Source organism: Oncorhynchus tshawytscha, linkage group LG26 (genome assembly GCF_018296145.1).
Source record: "Oncorhynchus tshawytscha isolate Ot180627B linkage group LG26, Otsh_v2.0, whole genome shotgun sequence".
Classification (NCBI taxonomy): domain Eukaryota; kingdom Metazoa; phylum Chordata; class Actinopteri; order Salmoniformes; family Salmonidae; genus Oncorhynchus; species Oncorhynchus tshawytscha.
The window spans coordinates 15,588,581-15,611,216 of NC_056454.1; the positions used below are offsets into that span (position 1 = coordinate 15,588,581).

At 41.8% G+C, this 22,636-nt stretch overlaps 1 protein-coding gene across 3 annotated transcripts; it reads right to left on the reverse strand.

Moving 5' to 3' along the window:
- Positions 1-1,375: 1,375 nt before the first annotated feature.
- gtpbp8 (GTP binding protein 8 (putative)) lies at positions 1,376-17,750 on the reverse strand. Of its 3 annotated transcripts, none has more exons than XM_024389035.2 (7): positions 17,576-17,746; positions 16,842-17,178; positions 9,738-9,836; positions 9,481-9,611; positions 8,354-8,453; positions 4,457-4,572; positions 1,376-2,171 (listed from the first exon to the last, which is right to left on the reverse strand). In XM_024389035.2, the coding sequence occupies exons 1-7, from the start codon at positions 17,605-17,607 to the stop codon at positions 2,081-2,083; spliced, it is 906 nt and encodes a 301-aa protein (XP_024244803.1). In that variant the 5' UTR covers positions 17,608-17,746; the 3' UTR covers positions 1,376-2,080. The 3 variants fall into 3 exon arrangements, with proteins under 3 accessions (XP_024244803.1, XP_024244804.1, XP_024244802.1); XM_024389036.2 differs by lacking the exon at positions 1,376-2,171 and adding an exon at positions 3,433-3,753 and having other exon boundaries at positions 16,842-17,148; positions 17,576-17,750; XM_024389034.2 differs by lacking the exon at positions 1,376-2,171 and adding an exon at positions 3,434-3,753 and having other exon boundaries at positions 17,576-17,749.
- Between the last annotated feature and the right edge of the window lie 4,886 nt (positions 17,751-22,636).

Consider the following 22,636-nt stretch of genomic DNA (forward strand, 5'->3'; position numbering starts at 1 on the left):
GGGCACAAGGTCCTGTCTGGTGTGCGTCACCGCTCCCTAGTGGGACTGTAAAAGAGTAGGACTGTAAAAAGTCCCTGGGTGTTAGACCCACTATGGAAAAAAAAAAGCTAGACAGTGTCCGTCACTGAAAGACACAAAAATGACATTGTATAAGCCTCGGGGGGGGTTAGAGGAAGACAAGGACACAAAAAGTACCTGAGGTATTCACACTTCTATCATATGGAGAGAGAAAATGAGACATCGTGAAATTCATACCCTGGAAAATAATAGTATAATATCAACCAAGTAGATGGATAAATATCTGTCAACAAAAAAACATGGAAATAATGTGTTACAGCACAAAAAAAAGTGACAACGTATGTGTGCCTCACATTTCACTATATAAATCAGTCGTATTACTGTGCCTCAAATGTATCACAAACCATCTGATTATATTGTAGGTCTGTAACAAGTTTGTTCTTCTTACGCAACTATCCAGTTGATATTACATGAATGTAACCGTATTTGTCCCTGAGATGAGACCTTGGTTCAGTCGTACTCCAGAACTGATCACTTTCCCCACAAAACACAATAGTTTTTGCTTACCTTAGTCCTTCTTTCCCCATTAATTCTGTCATTCATTAAATGCTAGGGGAAATGTTTAACAAAGTCTCCACCAGTAGCTTACTATAAAGGACACTTTAGGTCCAGAGTTCTGCAACAACCAACACGTTTCCTTTTATAGTTTTTATTACAAAATTAAAACAATCCATATTCCCATCACCATACAGTGCATTCAGAAAGTATTCAGACCCCTTCCCTTTTCCACATTTTGTTACACCTTATTCTAAAATCAATTAAATAAAAACATTTCATCATCAATCTACACAGAATGACAAAGTGTAGAAATATTTACAAACAATGACAAACAGAAATAGCAATAACAAATGACAAACAGAAATACCTTATTTCCATAACTAATTAGACCCTTTGCTATTATACTTGAAATTGAGCTCAGGTGCATCCTGTTTCCACTGAGCATCCTTGAGATGTTTCTACAACTTGATTGGAGTCCACCTGTGGTCAATTCAATTGGACATGATTTGGAAAGGCACACACCTGTGTGTAAGGTCCCACAGTTGACAGAGCAAAAACCAAGCCATGGTCAAAGAAATTGTCAGTAGAGCTCTGAAACAGGATTGTGTCGAGACACAGATCTGGAGAAAATTACCAAACAATTTCTGAACAAAGTGGCCTCCATTATTCTTAAATGGTAGAAGTTTGGAACCACCAAGACTCTCCCCAGAGCTGGCCGCCCGGCAAAACTGAGCAATTGGGGGAGAAGTGCCTTGGTCAGGGAGGTTACCAAGAACCCGATGGTCAGTCTGACAGAGCTCCAGAAATACAGGTGTGCCAAACTTGTAGCGTCATACCCAAAAAGAATCAAGGCTGTAATCGCTGCCAAAGGGGCTTCAACAAAGTACTGAGTTAAGGGTCTGAAAACCTAAGTAAATGTGAGTTACGTTTTTTAAATTTGTAATAAATTTGCAAAAACCTGTTTTTGCTTTGTCATTATGGGGTATTGTGTGTAGATTGAGGTAAAACAAACTGAATCGATAGACTTATTCTAACGTAACAAAATGTGGAAAAAGTCAAGGGGTCTGAAACTTTCCGAATGCACGGTATATACAGAAATAGTAGTCTGACTATAGTAAACAATGTACACAAACACTAAAGGTGAAGCGGCTCTATTGGGAAACTGTCTTCAGGTCAGCTTTTAGTTTGTCTCTGTTACCAAGGTGAAAGTTCCCGTAGAGTCACACAGTACCATGTCCATAAGAAAGCACTTAGAGAGAGTGGATCAGATCTTAGATCAGCTGTCTGCTTTTATAATGGTTTAGGGGTTAGAAAAGAAACACTGTAGCAGCACACGAACCAAGTATAGCAACTGATCTCAGGTCAGTTTTAAAATCTGTCCACAATAGGCTACTGTATCAGTGGTGCGAGTGTTCATAGATTGAGGAAGTATGAGCTGATTCCAAACAAGTTATCAGCTGTGCTCCAGAGTGTGCAGTCAAAGAGGTGGTTAACTGGTCTCAGATCAGCTTCGACAAGTGTCTCCCAGCTGAATGCTCCCGGTCACATGGGCAATGAAACAACGGAGCAGGTATATCCCCGAAAAATGGAGAGAACTGTCGAATAGGAGAAAGAGAGAGAGAGAGATCAGTATATAACTGCTTCAAATTTTTGAAGACATCCAAACATATTTGCATGTATAGAATTGGCGAGGCCTGCTATACACAACACAGAGTAATGAAGTAGTTGTCAAAGTGAGAAAGTAGGTTTGCCTACCTGTGAAGAATGACAGTTAACATACTAGGGTATGTGTATGTACAGTTTACGAGCCATTATAACGGGGCCCTTCCGTGTTAGTAAATTAGCGCATTAGTGTGCTGGTATCTGTAGAGTAGCACCTCAGTGGGTCTGTTATCAGTTAGTTACTGGTGTGAGATATTCTTCCGACACTCAACCTCTATGGAATGAGGCAGAGTGTGTGAGTGACAGTCAGTCAATCTCTCTCACACACACACACAGTCTGTCACTCCTGCACACGGTCATTCCCCTCCCTCCAATTTCAATGACAGTGTGCAGTCAGGTCCATGTGTGTGTGTGTGTGTGTGTGTGTGTGTGTGTCCAACCATACGTGCGTGTCACTGCCACCATTATCTTGTCTTATCTGATCACTGATAGCCATCTGACCCAATTAGATAGGTAGGTTTTATTTACACAAATGCATGTGTGCACTTTCACAGTTTGCAATAAAGAAGACTGAACTGCACTGCAGCTTACATAAGAGAATATGTAAGCTGCACTGTGACATAATCCAGTCTGTCCTTTCCCTTCACCCAAAGAATTAGGAAGACAGGTTAGTCAAACTACAGCACTAAACGATGGCACACTTTCTGGTATATAGTGAAGGCAACAGAGATTTTACAGTACAATATCACCGTACTGTATGGTGTGGCATGACGATGGAACTGAAGCATATCGTTCCATTATCAAAAAGGATGAACAAGAAATATCTGAGATGATAGGCTATATACATGGGTACAAAACATTAAGAACACCTTCCTAATATTGAGTACTGTACTGTCTTTGTATCCATTGATGTAATTTATGTTTTGTTGCATTTTTTTATATTTACATAGGCTATTCATCTAAATACAGACTATACCAAACATGAAGAACCCCTTCCTAATATTGAGTTGCACCCCCTTTTGTCTTCAGAACAGCTTCAATTTGTCGTAGCAGGGACTACAAGGTGTAGATGGTGGTCCATGTTGACTCCAATGCTTCCCACAGTGGCCATGTGTGCTGGATGTCCTTTGGGTGGTACACACATTCTTGATACACACGGGAAACTGTTGAGCTTGAAAAACCCTTCAGCATTCAAAAAGGCACTTAAATATTTTCTCTTGTCCATTCACCCTCTGAATGGCACACATACAAAATCCATGTCTCAATTGTCTCAAGGCTTAAAAGCGCTTCTTGAACCGGACTCCCCTTCATCGACACTGATTGGAGTGGATTTAACAAGTGACATCAATAAGGGATCATAGCTTTCACCTGGATTCACCTGGTCAGTCTATGTCATGGAATGTTTTGTACACTCAGTGTACATTTTGTATGTAAGCAGTCAGCATGCAGCCACACTTTCTTCCTGTAGACGACGACAATTCCATCTGTGATGACCTTGGTCTAGTCATGTGATTGCTACAATGACATGAGTGAAATGAGTGAGAGAGGGTGTGTCAGTCGGTCTTTTTTCAAATAAGTGAGACTCTGTGACTAACTCCATGTCCTTGAATATTGAGCAATAGTAATGGCTTCTTTTTGGAAGCACTAACTCCACCATTAAGCCTATGGGGAAAGGAATGGGGGTTTTGTAGGCTTTTCTGATAAATGCAGAAAATAAAAAAAGGTCTTAAGGAGATCACAAATGCATCATAATTCCCAAAAAGTGACGTTGGCTGAAAGATTATCTGATAAAAAAATTACGTATAAGACATATGTATTTTTTAAAATCAGATAATGTTCATCAGCTAACGTCACTTTTTGGGGAATTTTTAAGCATTTATGTAATCAAAACAAGCACATAAATGCTCCATAATTCCTAAAGGTCATTAACTCAGAGAACAAAACATCTCCTAAACCTGTGTTAACCTTACTTTCGGTATTTATCCCAAAACCCCACTCTTTCCCCATTCATTTCCGTCAAAGCAATGGCCGTACGAACCAGAGGTAACACATTGTTTAGGACTATAAAAGGTGAGCTCTATAACGATGTGTGTGTAATTCTGACATCACATTGACATTCTGACATGGCAAGTTCACAGTGACAAGTCATCGGTCTAAAAAGAGAGATATACATGGTGCACAATTTACTGAAAATAGTAGGGGTGTGTGGGTGACTCACCTGACCAGGAAGGGCTGTGGGTAGCATCTAACAGTTTGTGTTATGGCGTCCTGAAGTTGCAGCAGGTTAGTCAACAGCACCCCCTGGCGGCACTTATCGATCTTGGTCACCACAATCTGCGTCACACACCAGACAAAACAAGAGCTTGACAAAGACGCCTCATTAACAAGTGCTGATAGGCTACACGATCATAAATGAATAAACAAGTTCTCATTGTGTGCTAGTCCAAATCAGACACGGTGTTCCCAATTCCCAAGCAAAACAAGCGGTTCTATGAGGAACAATAGCGAACGCTTTTCGGTCATCTTCTGGGTGGTTTAGGACGCTGCAAGCGGCAGCTGCTAGGCCTGGATTTTATTTGCAATATGACGAGTGCATCCATTCATTCCATGTAAGTACATCAATGGGATCATTTTAATCTGAAGCCAGTCCTTTAGTCTGTTGTGGCTCCACAAGGTGGACATAAGCTTTATTTAAGATCCCGTTGACATCATTTTAGTTATGTGGTCAAAGTGCTTAATAACCTGATAGCTTGAATAATTTACAGCTCCATGCATTAAAGCACAGGACAGGGCCAATCAATAATGGCCCGGATCCAGGACTGCAGTTTTTAAATAGCTGAGTGGGACAAGTTAGAGTGTTCTACATGAAACTGCGCTCTACAGTGAGTGGGATGGAACATAACACACTAAGGAGGAGAGGGAGAGAAAAGGCTTAAATGGCATGCAATGAAAATGGAGAAACAAGATTACAGCAAAATTCTGTAAACTTAACATATAAAAGGACACAAAACAGAACACTGAGTTGTTTAACAATACCCTCTTGCCATATATATACAATGCTCAAAAAAATAAAAGGAACACTTAAACAACACAATGTAACTCCAAGTCAATCACACTTCTGTGAAATCAAACTGTCCACTTAGGAAGCAACACTGATTGACAATACATTTCACATGTTGTGCAAATGGAATAGACAACAGGTGGAAATTATAGGCAATTAGCAAGACACCCCCAATAAAGGAGTGGTTCTGCAGGTGGGGACCACAGACCACTTCTCAGTTCCTATGCTTCATGGCTGATGTTTTGGTCACTTTTGAATGCTGGCTGTGCTTTCACTGCAGTGGTAGCATGAGAGTTTACAACCCACACAAGTGGCTCAGGTAGTGCAGCTCATCCAGGATGGCACATCAATGCGAGCTGTGGCAAGAAGGTTTGCTGTGTCTGTCAGCGTAGTGTCCAGAGCATGGAGGCGCTACCAGGTGACAGGCCAGTACATCAGGAGACGTAGAGGAGGCCGTAGAAGGGCAACAACCCAGCAGCAGGACCGCTACCTCCGCCTTTGTGCAAGGAGGAGCACTGCCAGAGCCCTGCAAAATGACCTCCAGCAGGCCACAAATGTGCATGTGTCTGCTCAAACGGTCAGAAACAGACTCCCTGAGGGTGGTATGAGGGCCCGACGTCCACAGGTGGGGGTTGTGCTTACAGCCCAACACCGTGCAGGACGTTTGGCATTTGTCAGAGAACACCAAGATTGGCAAATTCACCACTGGCGCCCTGTGCTCTTCACAGATGAAAGCAGGTTCACACTGAGCACGTGACAGACGTGACAGAGTCTGGAGACGCCGTGGAGAACGTTCTGCTGCCTGCAACATCTTCCAGCATGACCGGTTTGGCGGTGGGTCAGTAATGGTGTGGGGTGGCATTTCTTTGGGGGGCCGCACAGCCCTCCATGTGCTCGCCAGAGGTAGCCTGACTGCCATTAGGTACCGAGATGAGATCCTCAGACCCCTTGTGAGACCATATGCTGGTGCGTTTGGCCCTGGGTTCCTCCTAATGCAAGACAATACTAGACCTCATGTGGCTGGAGTGTGTCAGCAGTTCCTGCAAGAGGAAGGCATTGATGCTATGGACTGGCCCACCCGTTCCCCAGACCTGAATCCAATTGAGCACATCTGGGACATCATGTCTCGCTCCATCCACCAATGCCACGTTGCACCACAGACTGTCCAGGAGTTGGCGGATGCTTTAGTCCAGGTCTGAGAGGAGATTCCTCAGGAGACCATCCGCCACTTCATCAGGAGCATGCCCAGGCATTGTAGGGAGGTCATACAGGCACGTGGAGGCCACACACACTACTGAGCCTCATTTTGACTTGTATTCAAAGTTGGATCAGCCTGTAGTGTGGTTTTCCACTTTAATTTTGAGTGTGACTCCAAATCCAGACCTCCATGGATTGATACATTTGATTTCCATTGATTATTTTTGTGTGATTTTGTTGTCAGCACATTCAACTATGTAAAGAAAAAAGTATTTAATTCGAATATTTCATTCAGATCTAGGATGTGTTATTTAGGGTTCCCTTTATTTTTTTGAGCAGTAATCTTAGGTTGGAGTCATTAAAACTCGTTTTTCAACCACTCCACAAATTTCTTGTTAACAAACTATAGTTTTGGCAAGTCGTTTAGGACATCTACTTTGTGCATGACACGTAATTTTACCAACAATTGTTTACAGACGGATTATTTCACTTAGAATTCACTGTATCACAGTTCCAGTGGGTCAGAAGTTCACATACACTAAGTTGACTGTGCCTTTAAACAGCTTGGAAAATTCCAGAAAATTATGTCATGGCTTTAGAAGTCTCCGATAGGCTACCTGACATTTAAATCAATTGGAGATGTACCTGTGGATGTATTTCAAGGCCTACCTTCAAATCAAGTGCCTCTTTGCTTGACATCATGGGAAAAATCTAAAGAAATCAGCCAAGACCTCAGGGAAAAAAATGTGTTCATCCTTTGGAGCAATTTCGAAATGCCTGAAGGTACCACGTTCATCTGTACAAACAGTACGCAAGTATAAACACCATGGGACCACGCAGTCATCATACTGCTCAGGAAGGAGACGCGTTCTGTCTCCGAGAGATGAACGTTCTTTGGTAGGAAAAGTGCAAGTCAATCCCGGAATATCAGCAAAGGACCTTGTGAAGATGCTGGAGGAAACAGGTACAAAAGTATCAATATCCACAGCTCTGGACATGGGGACAAAGATCGTATTTTTGGAGAAATGTCCTCTGGTCTGATGAAACAAAAATAGAACTGTTTGGCCATAATGACCATCATTATGTTTGGAGGGAAAAGGGGGATGCTTGCAAGCCCGAAGAACATCATCCCAACCGTGAAGCACGGGGGTGGGCAGCATCATGTTGTGGGGGTGCTTTGCTGCAGGAGGAACTGGTGCACTTCAGGAAATAGATGGCATAATGAGGGAGGGAAATTATGTGGATATATTGAAGCAGCATCAGTCAGGAAGTTAAAGCTTGGTCACAAATGGGTCTTTCAAATGGACATTGACCCCAAGCATACTTCCAAAGTTGTGGCAAAATGGCTTAAGGACAACAAAGTCAAGGTATTGTAGTGGCCATCACAAAGCCCTGACCTCAATCCTATAGAAAATATGTGGGCAGAACTAAAAAAGCGTGTGCGAGCAAGGAGGCCTACAAACCTGACTCAGTTACACCAGCTCTGTCAGGAGGAATGGGTCAAAATTCACCCAACTTATTGTGGGAAGCTTGTGGAAGGCTACCCAAAACTTTTGACCCAAGTTCAACAATTTAAAGGCAATTCTACCTAATACTAACTGAGTGTATGTAAACTTCTGACCCACTGGGAATGTGATGAAAGAAATCGCTACTATTATTCTGACATTTCACACTCTTAAAATGATGTGGTTATCCTAACTGACCTAAGACAGGGAATTTTTACTAGGATTAAATGTCATGAATGTTAAAAACTGAGTTGAAATGTATTTGGCTAAGGTGTACGTAAACTTCCGACTTCAACTATATATATATATATATACACACAATTAAAACAGAGGCTATAGACGCTAATCTCACCACGTAAGGCCGACTGAACTCTTCACACATCTCCAGGGCGATCATATCTGCCTCCTGCAGCCCAACACTGCCATCCACCAATAGGAAGGTCCTTACCAGACTGATAGAAATGTAACACAGCAGAGGGAAGCATGATCATGTCACACAAACAGACAAATGCATTCGATCTACATCAAGACTCTCCAACCCTGCTCCTTGAGAGTTACCATCCTGTTGGTTATCAAGCACACCCAATTCTAATAATTAGCTGGTTGATAAACTGAATCAGGTTAGTTTACAACAGGGATTGGATCGCAAAACCTACGGGAGGGTAGCTCTCCAGAAACCGTGTTGGAGAGCCCTGATCTACACTGAACAAAAATAGAAATGCAACATGTCAAGTGTTAGTTCCATGAACTGAAAAACAAAATACCAGATTTTTTCCATACACACACAAGTTTTTCTTTCCAATTTTGTGCACAAATGTATTTACATTCATATTAGTGAGCATTTGTCATTTGGCAAGATAATTCATCCACTTGACAGGAGTGGCATATCAATAAACGTATTAAACATCATGATCATTACACAGGTGCACCTTGTGCTGGGGACAATAAAAGGCCCCTTTAAAATGTGCAGTTTTGTCACACGACACAATGCCACAGATGTCTCAAGTTGAGGGAGCATGCAATTGGCATGCTGACTGCAGGAATGTCCACCAGAGCGGTTGCCAGAGAATTTAATGTCCATAAGCTGCCTCCAACGTCATTTTAGAGAATTTGGCAATACGTCCAACTGGCCTCACAACCGCAGACAGTCCAGGATCTCCACATACAACTTCTTCACCTGCGAGATCGTCTGAGGGGTGGGGGAGGTACTGAGGAGTATTTATGTCTGTAATAAAGCCCTTTTGTGGGGAAAAACTGTGGTTGGGCCTATGCCCTCTCAGGCCCACCCATGGCTGCACCCCTACCCAGTCATGTAAATTTCATAGATTAGGGCCTAATGAATTTATTTCCTCAAATGAACTGTAACTCAGTAAAATATTAGAAAATGTTGCATGTTGCATTTAGATTTTTGTTCAGTATACTTACTGTACATAGATTGACGGCCACATAACGTAAAGCTAAAACATCCCGAAGACCTACTTTTTTCTTGAACCCAGATAGTGCTCCACCATCTCCACAAAGTCCTTGGGAGCCCTGTATCCATAACCAGGCATGTCCACCATGGTGAAAGCTCTGCCCACTTTGAAAAAGTTCATCTTCTTGGTATGGCCCTGAGAGAGAATGGATAAAATGCCAGGTAGTGAAAGTAACTTAGAGAATGTATGGAATGAGACAGAGCGATAACAAAATGTAGGAGCCCCCCCCCCCCAATAAACAACAGATCTTAGTTTACTCACGGGTGTTTTGGAGACTCTAATTTCTACGTCAGGAGCCAGGGAGAACAGAGCTCTGATGAGAGACGACTTCCCCACATTACTCCTGCCGATGAAACACACCTGGCAACGCACACAATCACCACGATCAATATTACAACACATCAACAAACATCCAAAAGGGTATAAGGACCTAAACAACAAGCTGACCAAATTGAAAATATTAAATATACTAGTTTTTTTTGTATTACCACTTTGAAGTTAAAGCTTAGTGTACGTAGATATTTGAAAACTAGACAAGTTCACCTTAAAGTATATTCTGCGATGCTGAGCACACTGCTTTGGGTTTGCAACTGTGTGTTGCCAGCCATGACATAAAATCAGTCATTTGTAGAGATGTGACAGTGCTACTGTAATATCCCTGGAGTCCCAGCGGACAATCAGAGCTACTGGAGCCATCTGTCTCTGACACAAGATGGATGCAGAGAGCCGCTCCACCATGTTGCCGGGGGATAAATCACACCGACAGGGGAGAGGTGGTGAGCCGAGCGGTAACTAAAACCCACGTGTCTCACAATCACTGAACCCTCTGGCTCTGCACCACTCCTCTCTCCAAACATCTTTCAATTTGGAACTGCGTGGAAGAATCTAAGTTAAAGTCCTGGTCTGACTGAGGTTTCATGAATACATTTCAGAATTGAGTTAATTTATTAAGCCATGGCCAATGTTCACTTCATTTCATTCTTCTAATCATAAGAGCATGAAGGAGGGGGCGAGGGTTAATCTGCCCATTCCACACACTTAGTCATCCCCCCAGTCTTCCACCCACCCACGCATGTGCCCCCACACACACCAGACCCGGGTTCAAATACATGTATTTGTGTTATTTGTGTTATGTGTTATTTAATATACTTTTTCTTCCTGTGTATTTTAGTATTTTCACAGCCCAAAACAATTTTTTGTATGCAAGTACAGTACCAGTCAAAAGTTCAGGCACACCTACTCATTCAAGGGTTTTTCTTTATTTTTACTATTTTCTACATTGTAGAATAATAGTGAAGACATCAACACTATGAAATAACACAATGGAATCATGTAGTAAACAAAAAAAGTGTTTATTATTATTATTTTTTAAATCGAAATATATTTTCTATTTGAGATTCTTCAAAGTAGCCACCCTTTGCCTTTGACAGCTTTGCACATGCTTGGCATTCTCTCAACCAGCTTCACGAGGTAGTCACCTGGAATGCATCTCAATTAACAGTTGTACCTTGAAAGATGTTCCACAAATCAACTTTTTTCTTAATGCATTTGAGCCAATCAGTTGTGTTGTGACAAGGTAGCGTGGTATACAGAAAAAATCCCTATCTGGTAAAAGACCAAGTCCCATATTATGGCAAGAACAGCTCAGATAAGCAAAGAGAAAAAAAGACAGCCATCATTACTTGAAGACATGAAGGTCAGTCAATCTAGAAAATTTCAGGAACTTTCAAAGTTTCTTCAAGTGCAGCCGCAAAAACAATCAATCGCTACGACGAAACTGCCTCTCATGAGGACTACCACAGGAAAGAAAGACCCAGAGTTACATCTGCTGCAGAAGTTAAGTTCATTAGAGTTACCAGCCTCAGCAATTGCAGCCCAAATAAATGCTTTACAGAGTTCAAGTAACAGACACATCTCAACATACACTATTCAGAGGAGACTGCGTGAATCAGGCCTTCATGGTCGAATTGTAGAATGGCGCCGGAGGGGATGCCTGACGTTTTAAGTGCTCCTAATCAACTGTGCTATTTTGTTCGCTTTTTCTTTAGTTGTTCACTACTTATTTTACACATAATGTTGCTGCTACCGTCTCTTATGATCGAAAATAACTTTTGGACATCAAAACAGCGATTACTCACCTTGAACTGGAAGAAGCTTTTTCCTTTAACGAGTCCGACGCAAAGAATATACTGCTTTCTCAGGAACAGGCCCAAATCCCTGTCGTTTGCGTGAAGAAGAAAATATGGAGAAAAAGGGGGCGGAGGTCGGGCTGCCATCTGAGAATTTGTAGACGAACGAGTAAACCCCCACTGCCATCCGTTCTATTGGCCAACGTACAAGCATTGAAATATAAAATCGACCTTGACCTACGATCAAGATTATCCAACCAACAAGATATTAAACTATAATGCTTATGTTTCACAAGTCGTGGCTGAACAACGGCGACACGGATAAAATAAAGCTAGCGGGATTTCCCATGCACCGGCAGAACAGAGAATCTGTGTCTGGTAAGACAAGGGGTGGGGGGGTGTTTTTCTATTTTTCAATAACAGCTGGTGCGGCATGTCTAATATTAAAGCAGTCTCAAGGTATTGCTCGCCTGAAGTAGAGTACCTTAAGATAAGCTATAGACCACACTATCTGTATTATTTGTAGCGGTCTATTTACCACCACAAACCGATGCTGGAACTAAGACCGCACTCAACCAACTGTAAACAAGGAAATGCTCATCCAGAAGTTGCGCTCCTAGTGGCCGGGGAGTTTACTGCAGGCAAACTTAAATCCATTTTACCTCATTTCTACCGGCATGTCAAATGTGCAACCAGAGAGAAAAAAGACAACTCTGGACCACCTTTACTCCACACACACATGTACAAAGCTCTCCCTCGCCCTCCATTTGACAAATCTGACCATAATTGAATCCTCCAGATTCCTGCTTACAAGCAAAAACTAAAGCAGGAAGAACCAGTGACTCGCTCAATACGGAAATGGTCAGATGACGCGGTAAAAATTCACAAAGCCGTGGGGCCAGACAGATTACCAGGACATGTACTTAAAGCATGTGTGGACCAACTGGCAAGTGTCTTTACTGACATTTTCAACCTCTCCCAGGCAGTATGTAATACCTACATGTTTCAAGCAGACCACCATAGTCCCTGTGCCCAAGGATGTGACGGTAACCTACCTAAATGATTACCGCCCCGTAGCACTCACGTCGGCAGCCATGAAGAGCTTTGAAAGGCTGGACATTGCTCACATCAACAGCATCCTCCCGGACACCCTAGACCCACTAAAATTCGCATACCGCCCCAACAGATGACACAATCTCAATCGCACTCCACACTGCCCTTTCTCACCAGGACATAAGAAACACCTATATCACAATGCTGTTCATTGACTACAACTCAGCATTCAACACCATAGTGCCCACAAAGCTCATCACTGAGCTAAGGACCTTGGGACTAAACACCTCCCTCTGCAACTGGATCTCCTGACAGGCCACCCCCAGATCTGCCATGCTGCCCCTCAGGGGTGTGTACTTAGTACCCTCCTGTACTCCCTGTTCACCCACGACTGCATGGCCAAATACGGCTCCAACACCATCATTAAGTTTGCTGACGACACAACAGTGGTAGGCCTGATCACCGACAATGATGAGACAGCCTATAGCGAGGAGGTCAGAGACCTGGCAGTGTGGTGCCAGGACAATAACCACTCCCTCAATGTGTTAAAGACAAAATAGCATATCGTGGACTACAGGAAAAGGTGGGCTGAACAGGCCCCCATTTATATATATTTTTTATTTATTTCACCTTTATTTAACCAGGTAGGCTAGTTGAGAACAAGTTCTCATTTACAACTGCGACCTGGCCAAGATAAAGCATAGCAGTGTGAACAGACAACAACACAGAGTTACACATGGAGTAAACAATAAACAAGTCAATAACACAGTAGAAGAAAGAAAAAAGAAAAAAAAGAAAAGAGTCTATATACATTGTGTGCAAATGCACGAGGAGGTAGGCAAATAATTAATTTACATCAGAGCTGTAGTGGAGCAGGTTGAGAGCTTCAAGTTCCTTGGTGTCCACATCACAAACGAACTATCATGACTGTAACCAAGACAGTCGTTAAGAGGGCACGACAACACATTTTCCACCTCAGGAGACTGAAAAGATTTGTCATGGGTCCCCAGATCCTCAAAAAGGTACACAGCTGCACCAGAGAGCATCCTGACTGGTTGTGTCACCGCCTAGTATGGAAACTGCTCAGCATCTGACCATAAGGCGTTACAGAGGGTAGTACGTACGGCCCAGTACATCACTGAGGCCGAGCTTCCTGCCATCCAGGACCTATATACTAGGCAGCATCAGAGGAAAACCCCCAAAAATGGTCAGAGACTCCAGTTACCCAAGTCATGGACTGTTCTCTCTGCTACCTCACGGCAAGCGGTACCAGAACACCAAGTCTAGGACCAAAAGGCTCCTTAGCAGCTTCTACCCCCAAGCCATAAGACTAATTATTCAGCAATCAAAAAAGGGCCACCAGACTATTGACATTTACACCCCCCCGTTAAGAATGGAGGAGGTGTGATGGTGCTTTGCTGGTGACACCATCATTGATTTATTTAGAATTCAAGGCACACTTAACCAGCATGGCTACCACAGCATTCTGCAGCGATATGCCATCCCTTCTGGTTTGCGCTTAGTGGGACTATTAATTGTTTTCTACAGGAGAATGACCCAACACACTGTGTAAGGGCCATTTGACCAAGGCGGCGAGTGAAGTAGTGCTGCATCAGATGACCTGGCCTCCACAATCACCCAAACTCAACCCAATTGAGATGGTTTGGTATGAGTTGGACCGCAGAGTGAAAGAAAAACAGCCAACAAGTGCTCAGCATATGTGAGATGTCCTTCAAGACAGTTGGAAGAGCATTCCAGGCGAAGCTGGTTGAGAGAATGCTAAGAGTGTGCAAAGCTGTCCTCAAACAATTTTCATATATTTTTCCAAAACACATTTCAAATGCCCTGAAATAATCAGTACTAAAAGTTTGGCAAAAAAGGCAGATGTTTATATACAATTCTGTGAACAGAAAACAGAAAATCAAGATGGAGGATAGCCTTATGTCTCATCTAGGGTCAGCAACATCTGTTTCACTCTTGATCTCTGGTCCAGTCGTCAAACAAAATCATACAACCAAAGTCAACACTGTGGTAACATGATTGCTGCTTTTGCTAATTTTGAAGACACAACAACCTCTGAAGAAAAGGATAATGATGCCGAAGAGGAAGGTTTGCAACCTGTAAGTTCCACTGACCTTGAAGTTCACTTTCCACAGCATGAAAGATGCTTTGCTCACACACTATAGCTCACCATTAGACTGCCTTAAATCTACAGATAAAGGCTTTGGAAATGGCTTTGCTGAGGTTATTACTGTCTCCCACTATCCCAAGCCCACATTTGCACCGGATCACCTTAGTGTGTCCCCTACAGCGCCTTCAGAAAGTTATCATACCCCTTGACATATTGCACATGGTTTTGTTACAGCCTGAATTCAAAATGGATTAAATATATATTTTTATCTACACACACCATAATAACCAAGTGAAAGCATGTTTTTAGAAATGTTTGCTAATTTATTGAAAATTAAATACAGAAATATTTTATTTACATAAGTATTCACACACCTGTCAATACTTTGTAGAAGCACCTTTGGCAGCGATTACAGCTGTGAGTCTTTCTGGATAAGTCTCTTAGATCTATCCACACGTGGAATGTGCAATACTTGCCCATTATTGTTTTAAACATAATTCAAGCTCTGTCAAATTGGTTGTTAATTATTGTTAGACAATTCTTTTCAGGTCTTGCCATAGATTTTCAAGTAGATTTAAGTCAAAACTGTATCTCGTCCGTTCAGGAACATTCACTGTCTTCTTGGTAAGCAACTCCAGTGTAGATTAGGTTATTGTACCTCTGAAAGGGGAAAGCATCTCCCAGTGTCTGGTGGAAAGCAGACCAGGTTTTCCTCTAGGATTGTGTTATGGGATTTATATGAATAATGACTAAATTATGTATAAATTAACGTAGAACTATAACTAAACAGAATACTACCCTGTCACTGTATGAATCTTATTATAATCAAAACACTGAATATAATGAGTGTAGTTTTAGTCAAGAATTAGAACAAGGACTTTCTGTTCCTTGTTAGAAACTAATGGAGCTATCGTCATACCGGCTGGAAAACTGTGTTCCTTACAGGACAAACGTAGCTAGATTGACAAGATAGAAATCTTTAGTTCTGCCCCTGAACAAGGCGGTTAACCCACTCTTCCTAGGCCGTCATTGTAAATAAGAATGTTGTTAACTGACGTTGCCTAGTTAAATAAAAGGTTACAATTTTTGTTTTCATCCTCAAATGATATAGACTCTTAGACTTCATTTGACACAGTTTGACTAGCTTTGGGATACATCGGAATCTGTGTATTGGTTGAACTCCCTGAGTTGTGCATCGTTCCTGTGGGTGGTGACGGAAAATAACCATACCACAATATAGCCGTTTCCTGTCAACAAAGGCAAATGTATAATCTTTAGGAACTTGTGTGTCCCATGGTGTTTATACTTCCATACTATTGTTTGTACAGATGAATGTGGTACCTTCAGGCATTTGGAAATTGTTCTACAATTTATTTCCCCATGATGTCAAGCAAAGAGGCACTAAATTTGAAGATAGGCTAATAGACATACTTTGAGTCAATCGGAGGTGTACATGTGGATGTATTTCAAGGCCTATCAGAATCTTCTAAAGCCTTGACATCATTGGACATTTTTCAAGCTGTTTAGAGGCACCGTCAACTTTAGTGCATGTAAACTTCTGACCCACTGGAATTGTGATACAGATTATTTCACTTATAATTCACTGTATGTAAACAATGGTTGGAAAAATTACTTGCATCATGCACAAAGTAGATGTCCTAACCAACGTGCCAAAACTAGTTTGTTAACAAGAAATGTGTGGAGTGGTTGAAAAACAAGTTTTAGTGACTCCAACCTAAGTGTATGTAATCTTCCGACTTAAACTGTACATATTGCAGCATTCTCTGCAGTTGTGGAGTGGCTTTTCCAACATTGGAGGACGCATCTTCAGACCAGATCGCTGCTCCATGTCTGACAAGCGTAAAAAAAAAAAAATGTAACAATAACATCTTTTCATCTTTCTTGAGACACCAATGTTAAATTGAAGCTGCATATTGTGATCTAAAAGTGAAATAAGACCTAGCCTATACAAGTGTTTTTTATTTCAAATCAAACTACTATGTACATTCACAACTATTTTAACATACATCCAACACACATCCCTCCACCTACCTCTGGCTGGTTCTGTGAGGGTGCGTGTTCCATCCTCACGGCGGAGGTGTGGTAATCAATCTTGTGTGAGGAGGACGGGGAGAAGAGTTTCTCTGCCTTGGTTATGTCCTCCACACTGGGCTGGAAGAGCTGGAAGTGGCCCCTATCCACTGAACAAGCCAAGTGGGGCTCCAGCTCACTGAAGGGAAACAGCAGGCCCTGGAGCTTCCTCTGGGGGAGCAGGGAGGCTTGATGGAAAGAAGCCAGATTGTGGGCACCCTGCTGGGATGCAGTCCAAAATCCAGTCCCTGGCTTTAGCCATAGCCTCCTGCAGAACATCTTTTTTTTGATGTGTGAGCTGCAAAGGTATGATAGGTTATCTCTGTGTATTTTTTTAATATAGTAACAATTGTTGGTTGACTGTTTTCGAATAGCACTATGCACCGCCCTCACACAAGTGTAGGCAATTGTCATTATCACCTAAGCACTTTAATAATAATACAATGGGTTTGGCACATCTCTTGATGCTCTGATAAAGTCACAACTGTCGGAACGCGTTTGCCTGCCCGGACGAAAATAATAAGGTGAAATGAAGGTGACGTCTTTTAAAAATATTGTGCCGTCGTTTCCCAATGTTCATGAACTTGGGATTTAATGGGTAACGTTAGGTTAACACATGACATGGCTATTATTACATTTTATGGCAACTAGCTAGCTATCTGTTTACTTCGCAATTCTTAATTAATTAAACTTACCCAATGACTTGCTGAAATACTACGCCAATCATTCCTGCGCGTTTAAATGTGACAATACATATATTGATCAAATTACGAAGAGATGCATTGTTACATGTACATTTTCTAGTCAACGTCCTCCATGTTTGATTTTTAATGGTTACATTGAAGTGCAACCGGCAGACAAAAGTTGACACGATTGTAGTTCCGCCTTAAAACCACCCTCTCCATTCTCGAAGTCTTTTTCTTCTTTGATGAGGTTTAAAGGCAGCCACTAAATATTGCATTACCGCCACCTACTAGACTGGAGTGGAACTCCCTTATACTTTGGATGAAAAAATAAATATATAAACAAATACCCTACAATCTAACACTACACTCACACAAAAATAAAAAATAACACCACCCTAGTCAACTATTTAAATCTATTTAGTCCTACCTCAGGCCAATAACCTGAAAGGATGGGACTCCACCACTTAACACACCCAGTAACTCTTCTGATGTGAAGTCATGCACACCAAATACCTCTCTGCAGCTACCACAACCTCCATGTTCTGTGACCTACATTCTATCCCTGCAGTACAGTTAATAACCATTGCTATAAATGCTAAAAATCCAATCTTACTGAAACATATATCACTTGTTGGCCTATCCCTCTGTACTGGTACAGATCTACTACAACACCACTCCGCTCAGGATCCCTCCACCTTGACCCATCTTCCCGTACTTTCCCCAATGCTACACATTCCTTTGTCCTCATGGCCTTCTTCACACTTCTCACACCTAGGAACCTCCCTTCTACACACTGCTGCCACATGCCCATAAGCTTGACACCTGTAAACAAAGTAATGTATTCGGCACAAGAGCTCGTACAGGATAACGTATATCCTAACATCACTATGTCGGACAAACATCAAAACTACTCTTCTGTTTCACCACTCATGCCGCCATGTTTCTTTCCCCCATTCGTCTAACGCAGAGCGCCTTCTCCTTCCGACCAGCAGAAACACAAACAATTATCACAAGACCACTTCTGGTTAACCTTACTGATTCCACAGCTCCCAACTCTGTTTTCACCCACCCTGAAACCACGAATGGATCAGCCAAAAGGCAAGGGTCCACTTTTTCCAAAAAACTTCACTCCTACTGTCACAGACTCATCTTTATCCTGACCCTCGGTGCAAGCCTTGGGCTCCGAGAACTTCACCACACCTACCAGCTCCAATACTTCGACCTCAATCACTTCCATTTCTCCTCCTGTCTTCAGCTCACTCCATTTACACTTACATTCCTCTTTAACAAGCCATCTCCCTTTTTTGACATTTTTCACCGCTCACCCTCTTCCTCCCTCTCTTAGACCTCCTCTGCCTCTCTTTTTCCCTCCATTCCTCCTCCGTATTCCAAGTATACGTCTCCTTATGATAATACTGCACTTCTCCTGACATACATCTTGTCCTTGCCTTCTCAAGGGACCCCATTTAACCGGCTGTCACAATCTCCATACAATCAGCACGAACCCCTCAGGATGTAGCACTCAACAGTGCAGCCCACTTGTAAAACAGCTGCTTCATCTTGATGTTCTTCTTTATCAAAAGCTACCGCAACGCTTTTCGATTTCCAGCAAGTGTGCTCGTCCAACCACCATCCACCGTCTGAAATCCCTGTCAGCATTGAGTTTCTGCATGAACAGTTATTTCTAACTTCATGTCACTCATATATATTGTTGATGTAGTTGATGTAGTCCCAAAAAATGCCTCAGCATTAGTCTTCCAACAGGACAACCTTCCAACAGGACAATGACCCTAAGCACAAGGCCAAGACAACGCAAGAGTGGTTTCGAGACAAGTCTCTGAATGTCCTTGAGTGGCACAGCCAGAGACCGGACTTGAACCCAATTGAACATCTGGAGAGACCTGACAATAGTTGTGCAGCAACGCTCCCTATCCAACCAGACAGAGCTTGAGAAGATCTGCAGAGAATAATGGGAGAAACTCCACAAATACAGGAGTGCCAAGCTTGTGGTGTCATACCCAAGAAAACTCAACTCTGTAATCACTGTGAAAGGTGCTTCAACAAAGTAATGAGAAAAGGTTCTGACTACTTATGTAAATGTGATATTTCAGTTGTTGTTTTTTTATGAATTAGCAAACCTGTTTTCACTTTGTCATTATGGGGTATTGTGTGTAGATTGACTAGTCAGATCTAGGAAACGATTTTCTGATTCAATGCGGGACTTGTATATATATTTTCTTTTATTTATTAATTGATAGGGGACAATGCTTATAATCAACATCAATATTACAATAATGCAACATCCATGTAAATGTGCCAGGGTTAGCCAAAAGCTAACCCGTAGTCCCAGGGCTGCTACACAGCCACAATGCAAATACTCACTAAAACAGTACAAAATACAAATACATTGCTTCAACTAATATATAATTCTAACAACAACAACACTATCATCAACTGTCGTCTTACATATGAGGAACCACAGAAAACTCAGTGTACAGGTTTGGATAGAGTTGAGCCATGTATTCAATTTACATTTCAATAATCAATATAATAAGTAAAATAATCAGTGCAACTTCTCAAGTCCATGGGCTTTGTATTCCAGTATATTGTAGCTCTGGCAGAGAAGACCGATTGGCCGATTTTACTGTGTCGAAAAGGGACAACGCAATCCCCTCTAGTTACTGCCCTTGTGGTTCTGGGGGTGCTTTCCTTGAGCATGATATGCCGGCGTAGGGGTGGAGGGGCAAGACCATGCAGGATGTTAAAGACAAGGCTTGCATCTACATACCGCTTAAAGCTATCCAGACTAAGTAAATTATGTTTGTAAATTATACGACAATGGTGGTAACTGTTTGGTTTGTTATCAAAAATCTTTAGTGTTTGTGGAGTGTTTCAATTGGTTTCAGAATAGTAACTTCTGCTTGTGACCAGCATGTGAGGCAATATCTCAGATGTGAGAAGATCACAGCATGCATATATAGTTTGGCGGCCTCCAGAGGAAGGAAAGGTCTTTATAAACCAAAAATTGGATAATCCAAACTTGACCGTGTTAACCACCTTCTTCACATGTTTCTTAAATGCCAAGTTGGAGTCCAAAATGACACCAAGATACCTGAAGTTAGACACAACTTTCAGATTCTCCCCATTAATTAACAAGAACAGCTCGTTGGGAAGAATCAATGGATTTCTTCGAGAAGTACATATAAACAGTCTTGTCGATATTTAAATGCAGGCAATATTTAGTCATCCATTTTTGAAACATGTACCATAGCTTCAGTTAACATGTTGACAACTAGTTGTCTATTATTTTGAGTGTACATACAGAATTGTATCGTCTGCATACATACTGTATGCATGTTAACTTGTGGGCAAGAAAGTGGGAGGTCATTTATATAGATGCTAAACAGAAAGGGGCCTAATTTTGACCCTTATGGGACCCCAATGTTATAGTAAAGAGAGTCCAACTGAGTGTCCCCCAAACGTACCATTTGACTTGTGTTTGTCGGATAGGAATACATCCAACTAATGACTTCAGTGGACACATTAAAGGAGGATAGTTTGGATAGGAGGACCTCATGATTCACAGTATCAAAGGCCTTTTTAAGATCCAAAAAGACTGCGCCGACTTCACCATCTATGTCCAGTTTAGATTTAATGCACTCCAGAAAATAGCAATTGGCTGTTTTGATAGAATAGTTAGTTCTGAATCCAAATTGTATTTGATGCATGGAGTTGCCCTGAATGAGGTGATCAGTCAGATTATCAGTCACACATCTTTCAGCTACTTTTGAGAACACTGGAAGAATGCTTATAGGTCGGTCATTTTCTACCAGTGTTGGGTCACCAGGTTTTAAAACAGGTATCACTGCAGCAGACTTCCAAACATTGGAAGAACCCATATTTGATGGGCAGATTAACTAGATGTAGATTAGGGGCAATCAGAGAATATTTGTGTCTCTTCAGGAATACAGTGTCAAGACCAAATACATATTTTGTTCTAGAGCTCCTGAAGAAGCTAATAATACTGTCCACTGCTGAAGCTGAGATTTCAGGAATTTTGAATATTGGTTTATTATTATCTATGGGAGTGAGAACTGTGGTCTTGGTTGAACATCTTTGAGCCAGTTCCCTGACAGAGTCAACAAAAAAAATGGTTAAAGGAGGTGAATATGAAATCGGAGTCTTGAATTAGAATCCCATTAACCTTTAATTCAGGATGTTAATATGGTTCTTATATCTCTTTTTAGTGAGCTTCCTAACCACCAATGTAACATTGTGGTCAGATATGCCAGTTAGTAAGTTACTGGACTTAGTTATTCAATCAGGTCTGTTAGTAAACACCAGATCAATTTGAGTCTGGGATGACTGTGTTACTCTGGTTGGACCTTGTATTATTCGAGTCAGGTTGAAATAGTCTATCATCTCTTTGAGTTTTTTCCTGCAAGTTTTGTTTCCCCAGTTTATATTGAAATCGCCCATGAAGATGATCTCCTTCTTATGATCACATTCTTTAAGCATGGCATTTAGATGGTCATAAAAGGAAATATCAGATGTTGGTAGTTGATATAATCCAATAATAGTGAGAGACATACGTATGAGGAGAGAGGAAGACATTCAGCCCCATACATTCAAGGTCATTGGCATGTTTCCATATGGTACGATTGCATTTAAAGTTATCTTTCATGTACATAAGCAATCCTCTCCCACTGCCCTCTCCCCTGTCCCTCCTGAATATGTAATATCCAGGGACATTAAAGGAAGATATATATAAGAAGATTTCTTCAGCCATGTCTCAGAGAAACAGAAAAAAAAATCAAGATTAGAGTCATTCAATAAATGTTCTATCTGTTTTCTCTCAGAAATAATGTTACGAATATTCATAAGACCTCCCAATATTCCCCTAGGCTTGGAACGAGGGTCCCAGAGCATTTTAGCCTGATTAACGGTACCCTGGGCCGATTGGGTGTTTGTTGATTCCGGATTATTTGAATGATGGCCAGCACTGATGTTTGGCTGCCTTCTTTTGTATTCCGCAGAGAGTTGCACCGCCTTCGGGGTCCCTTATTATCC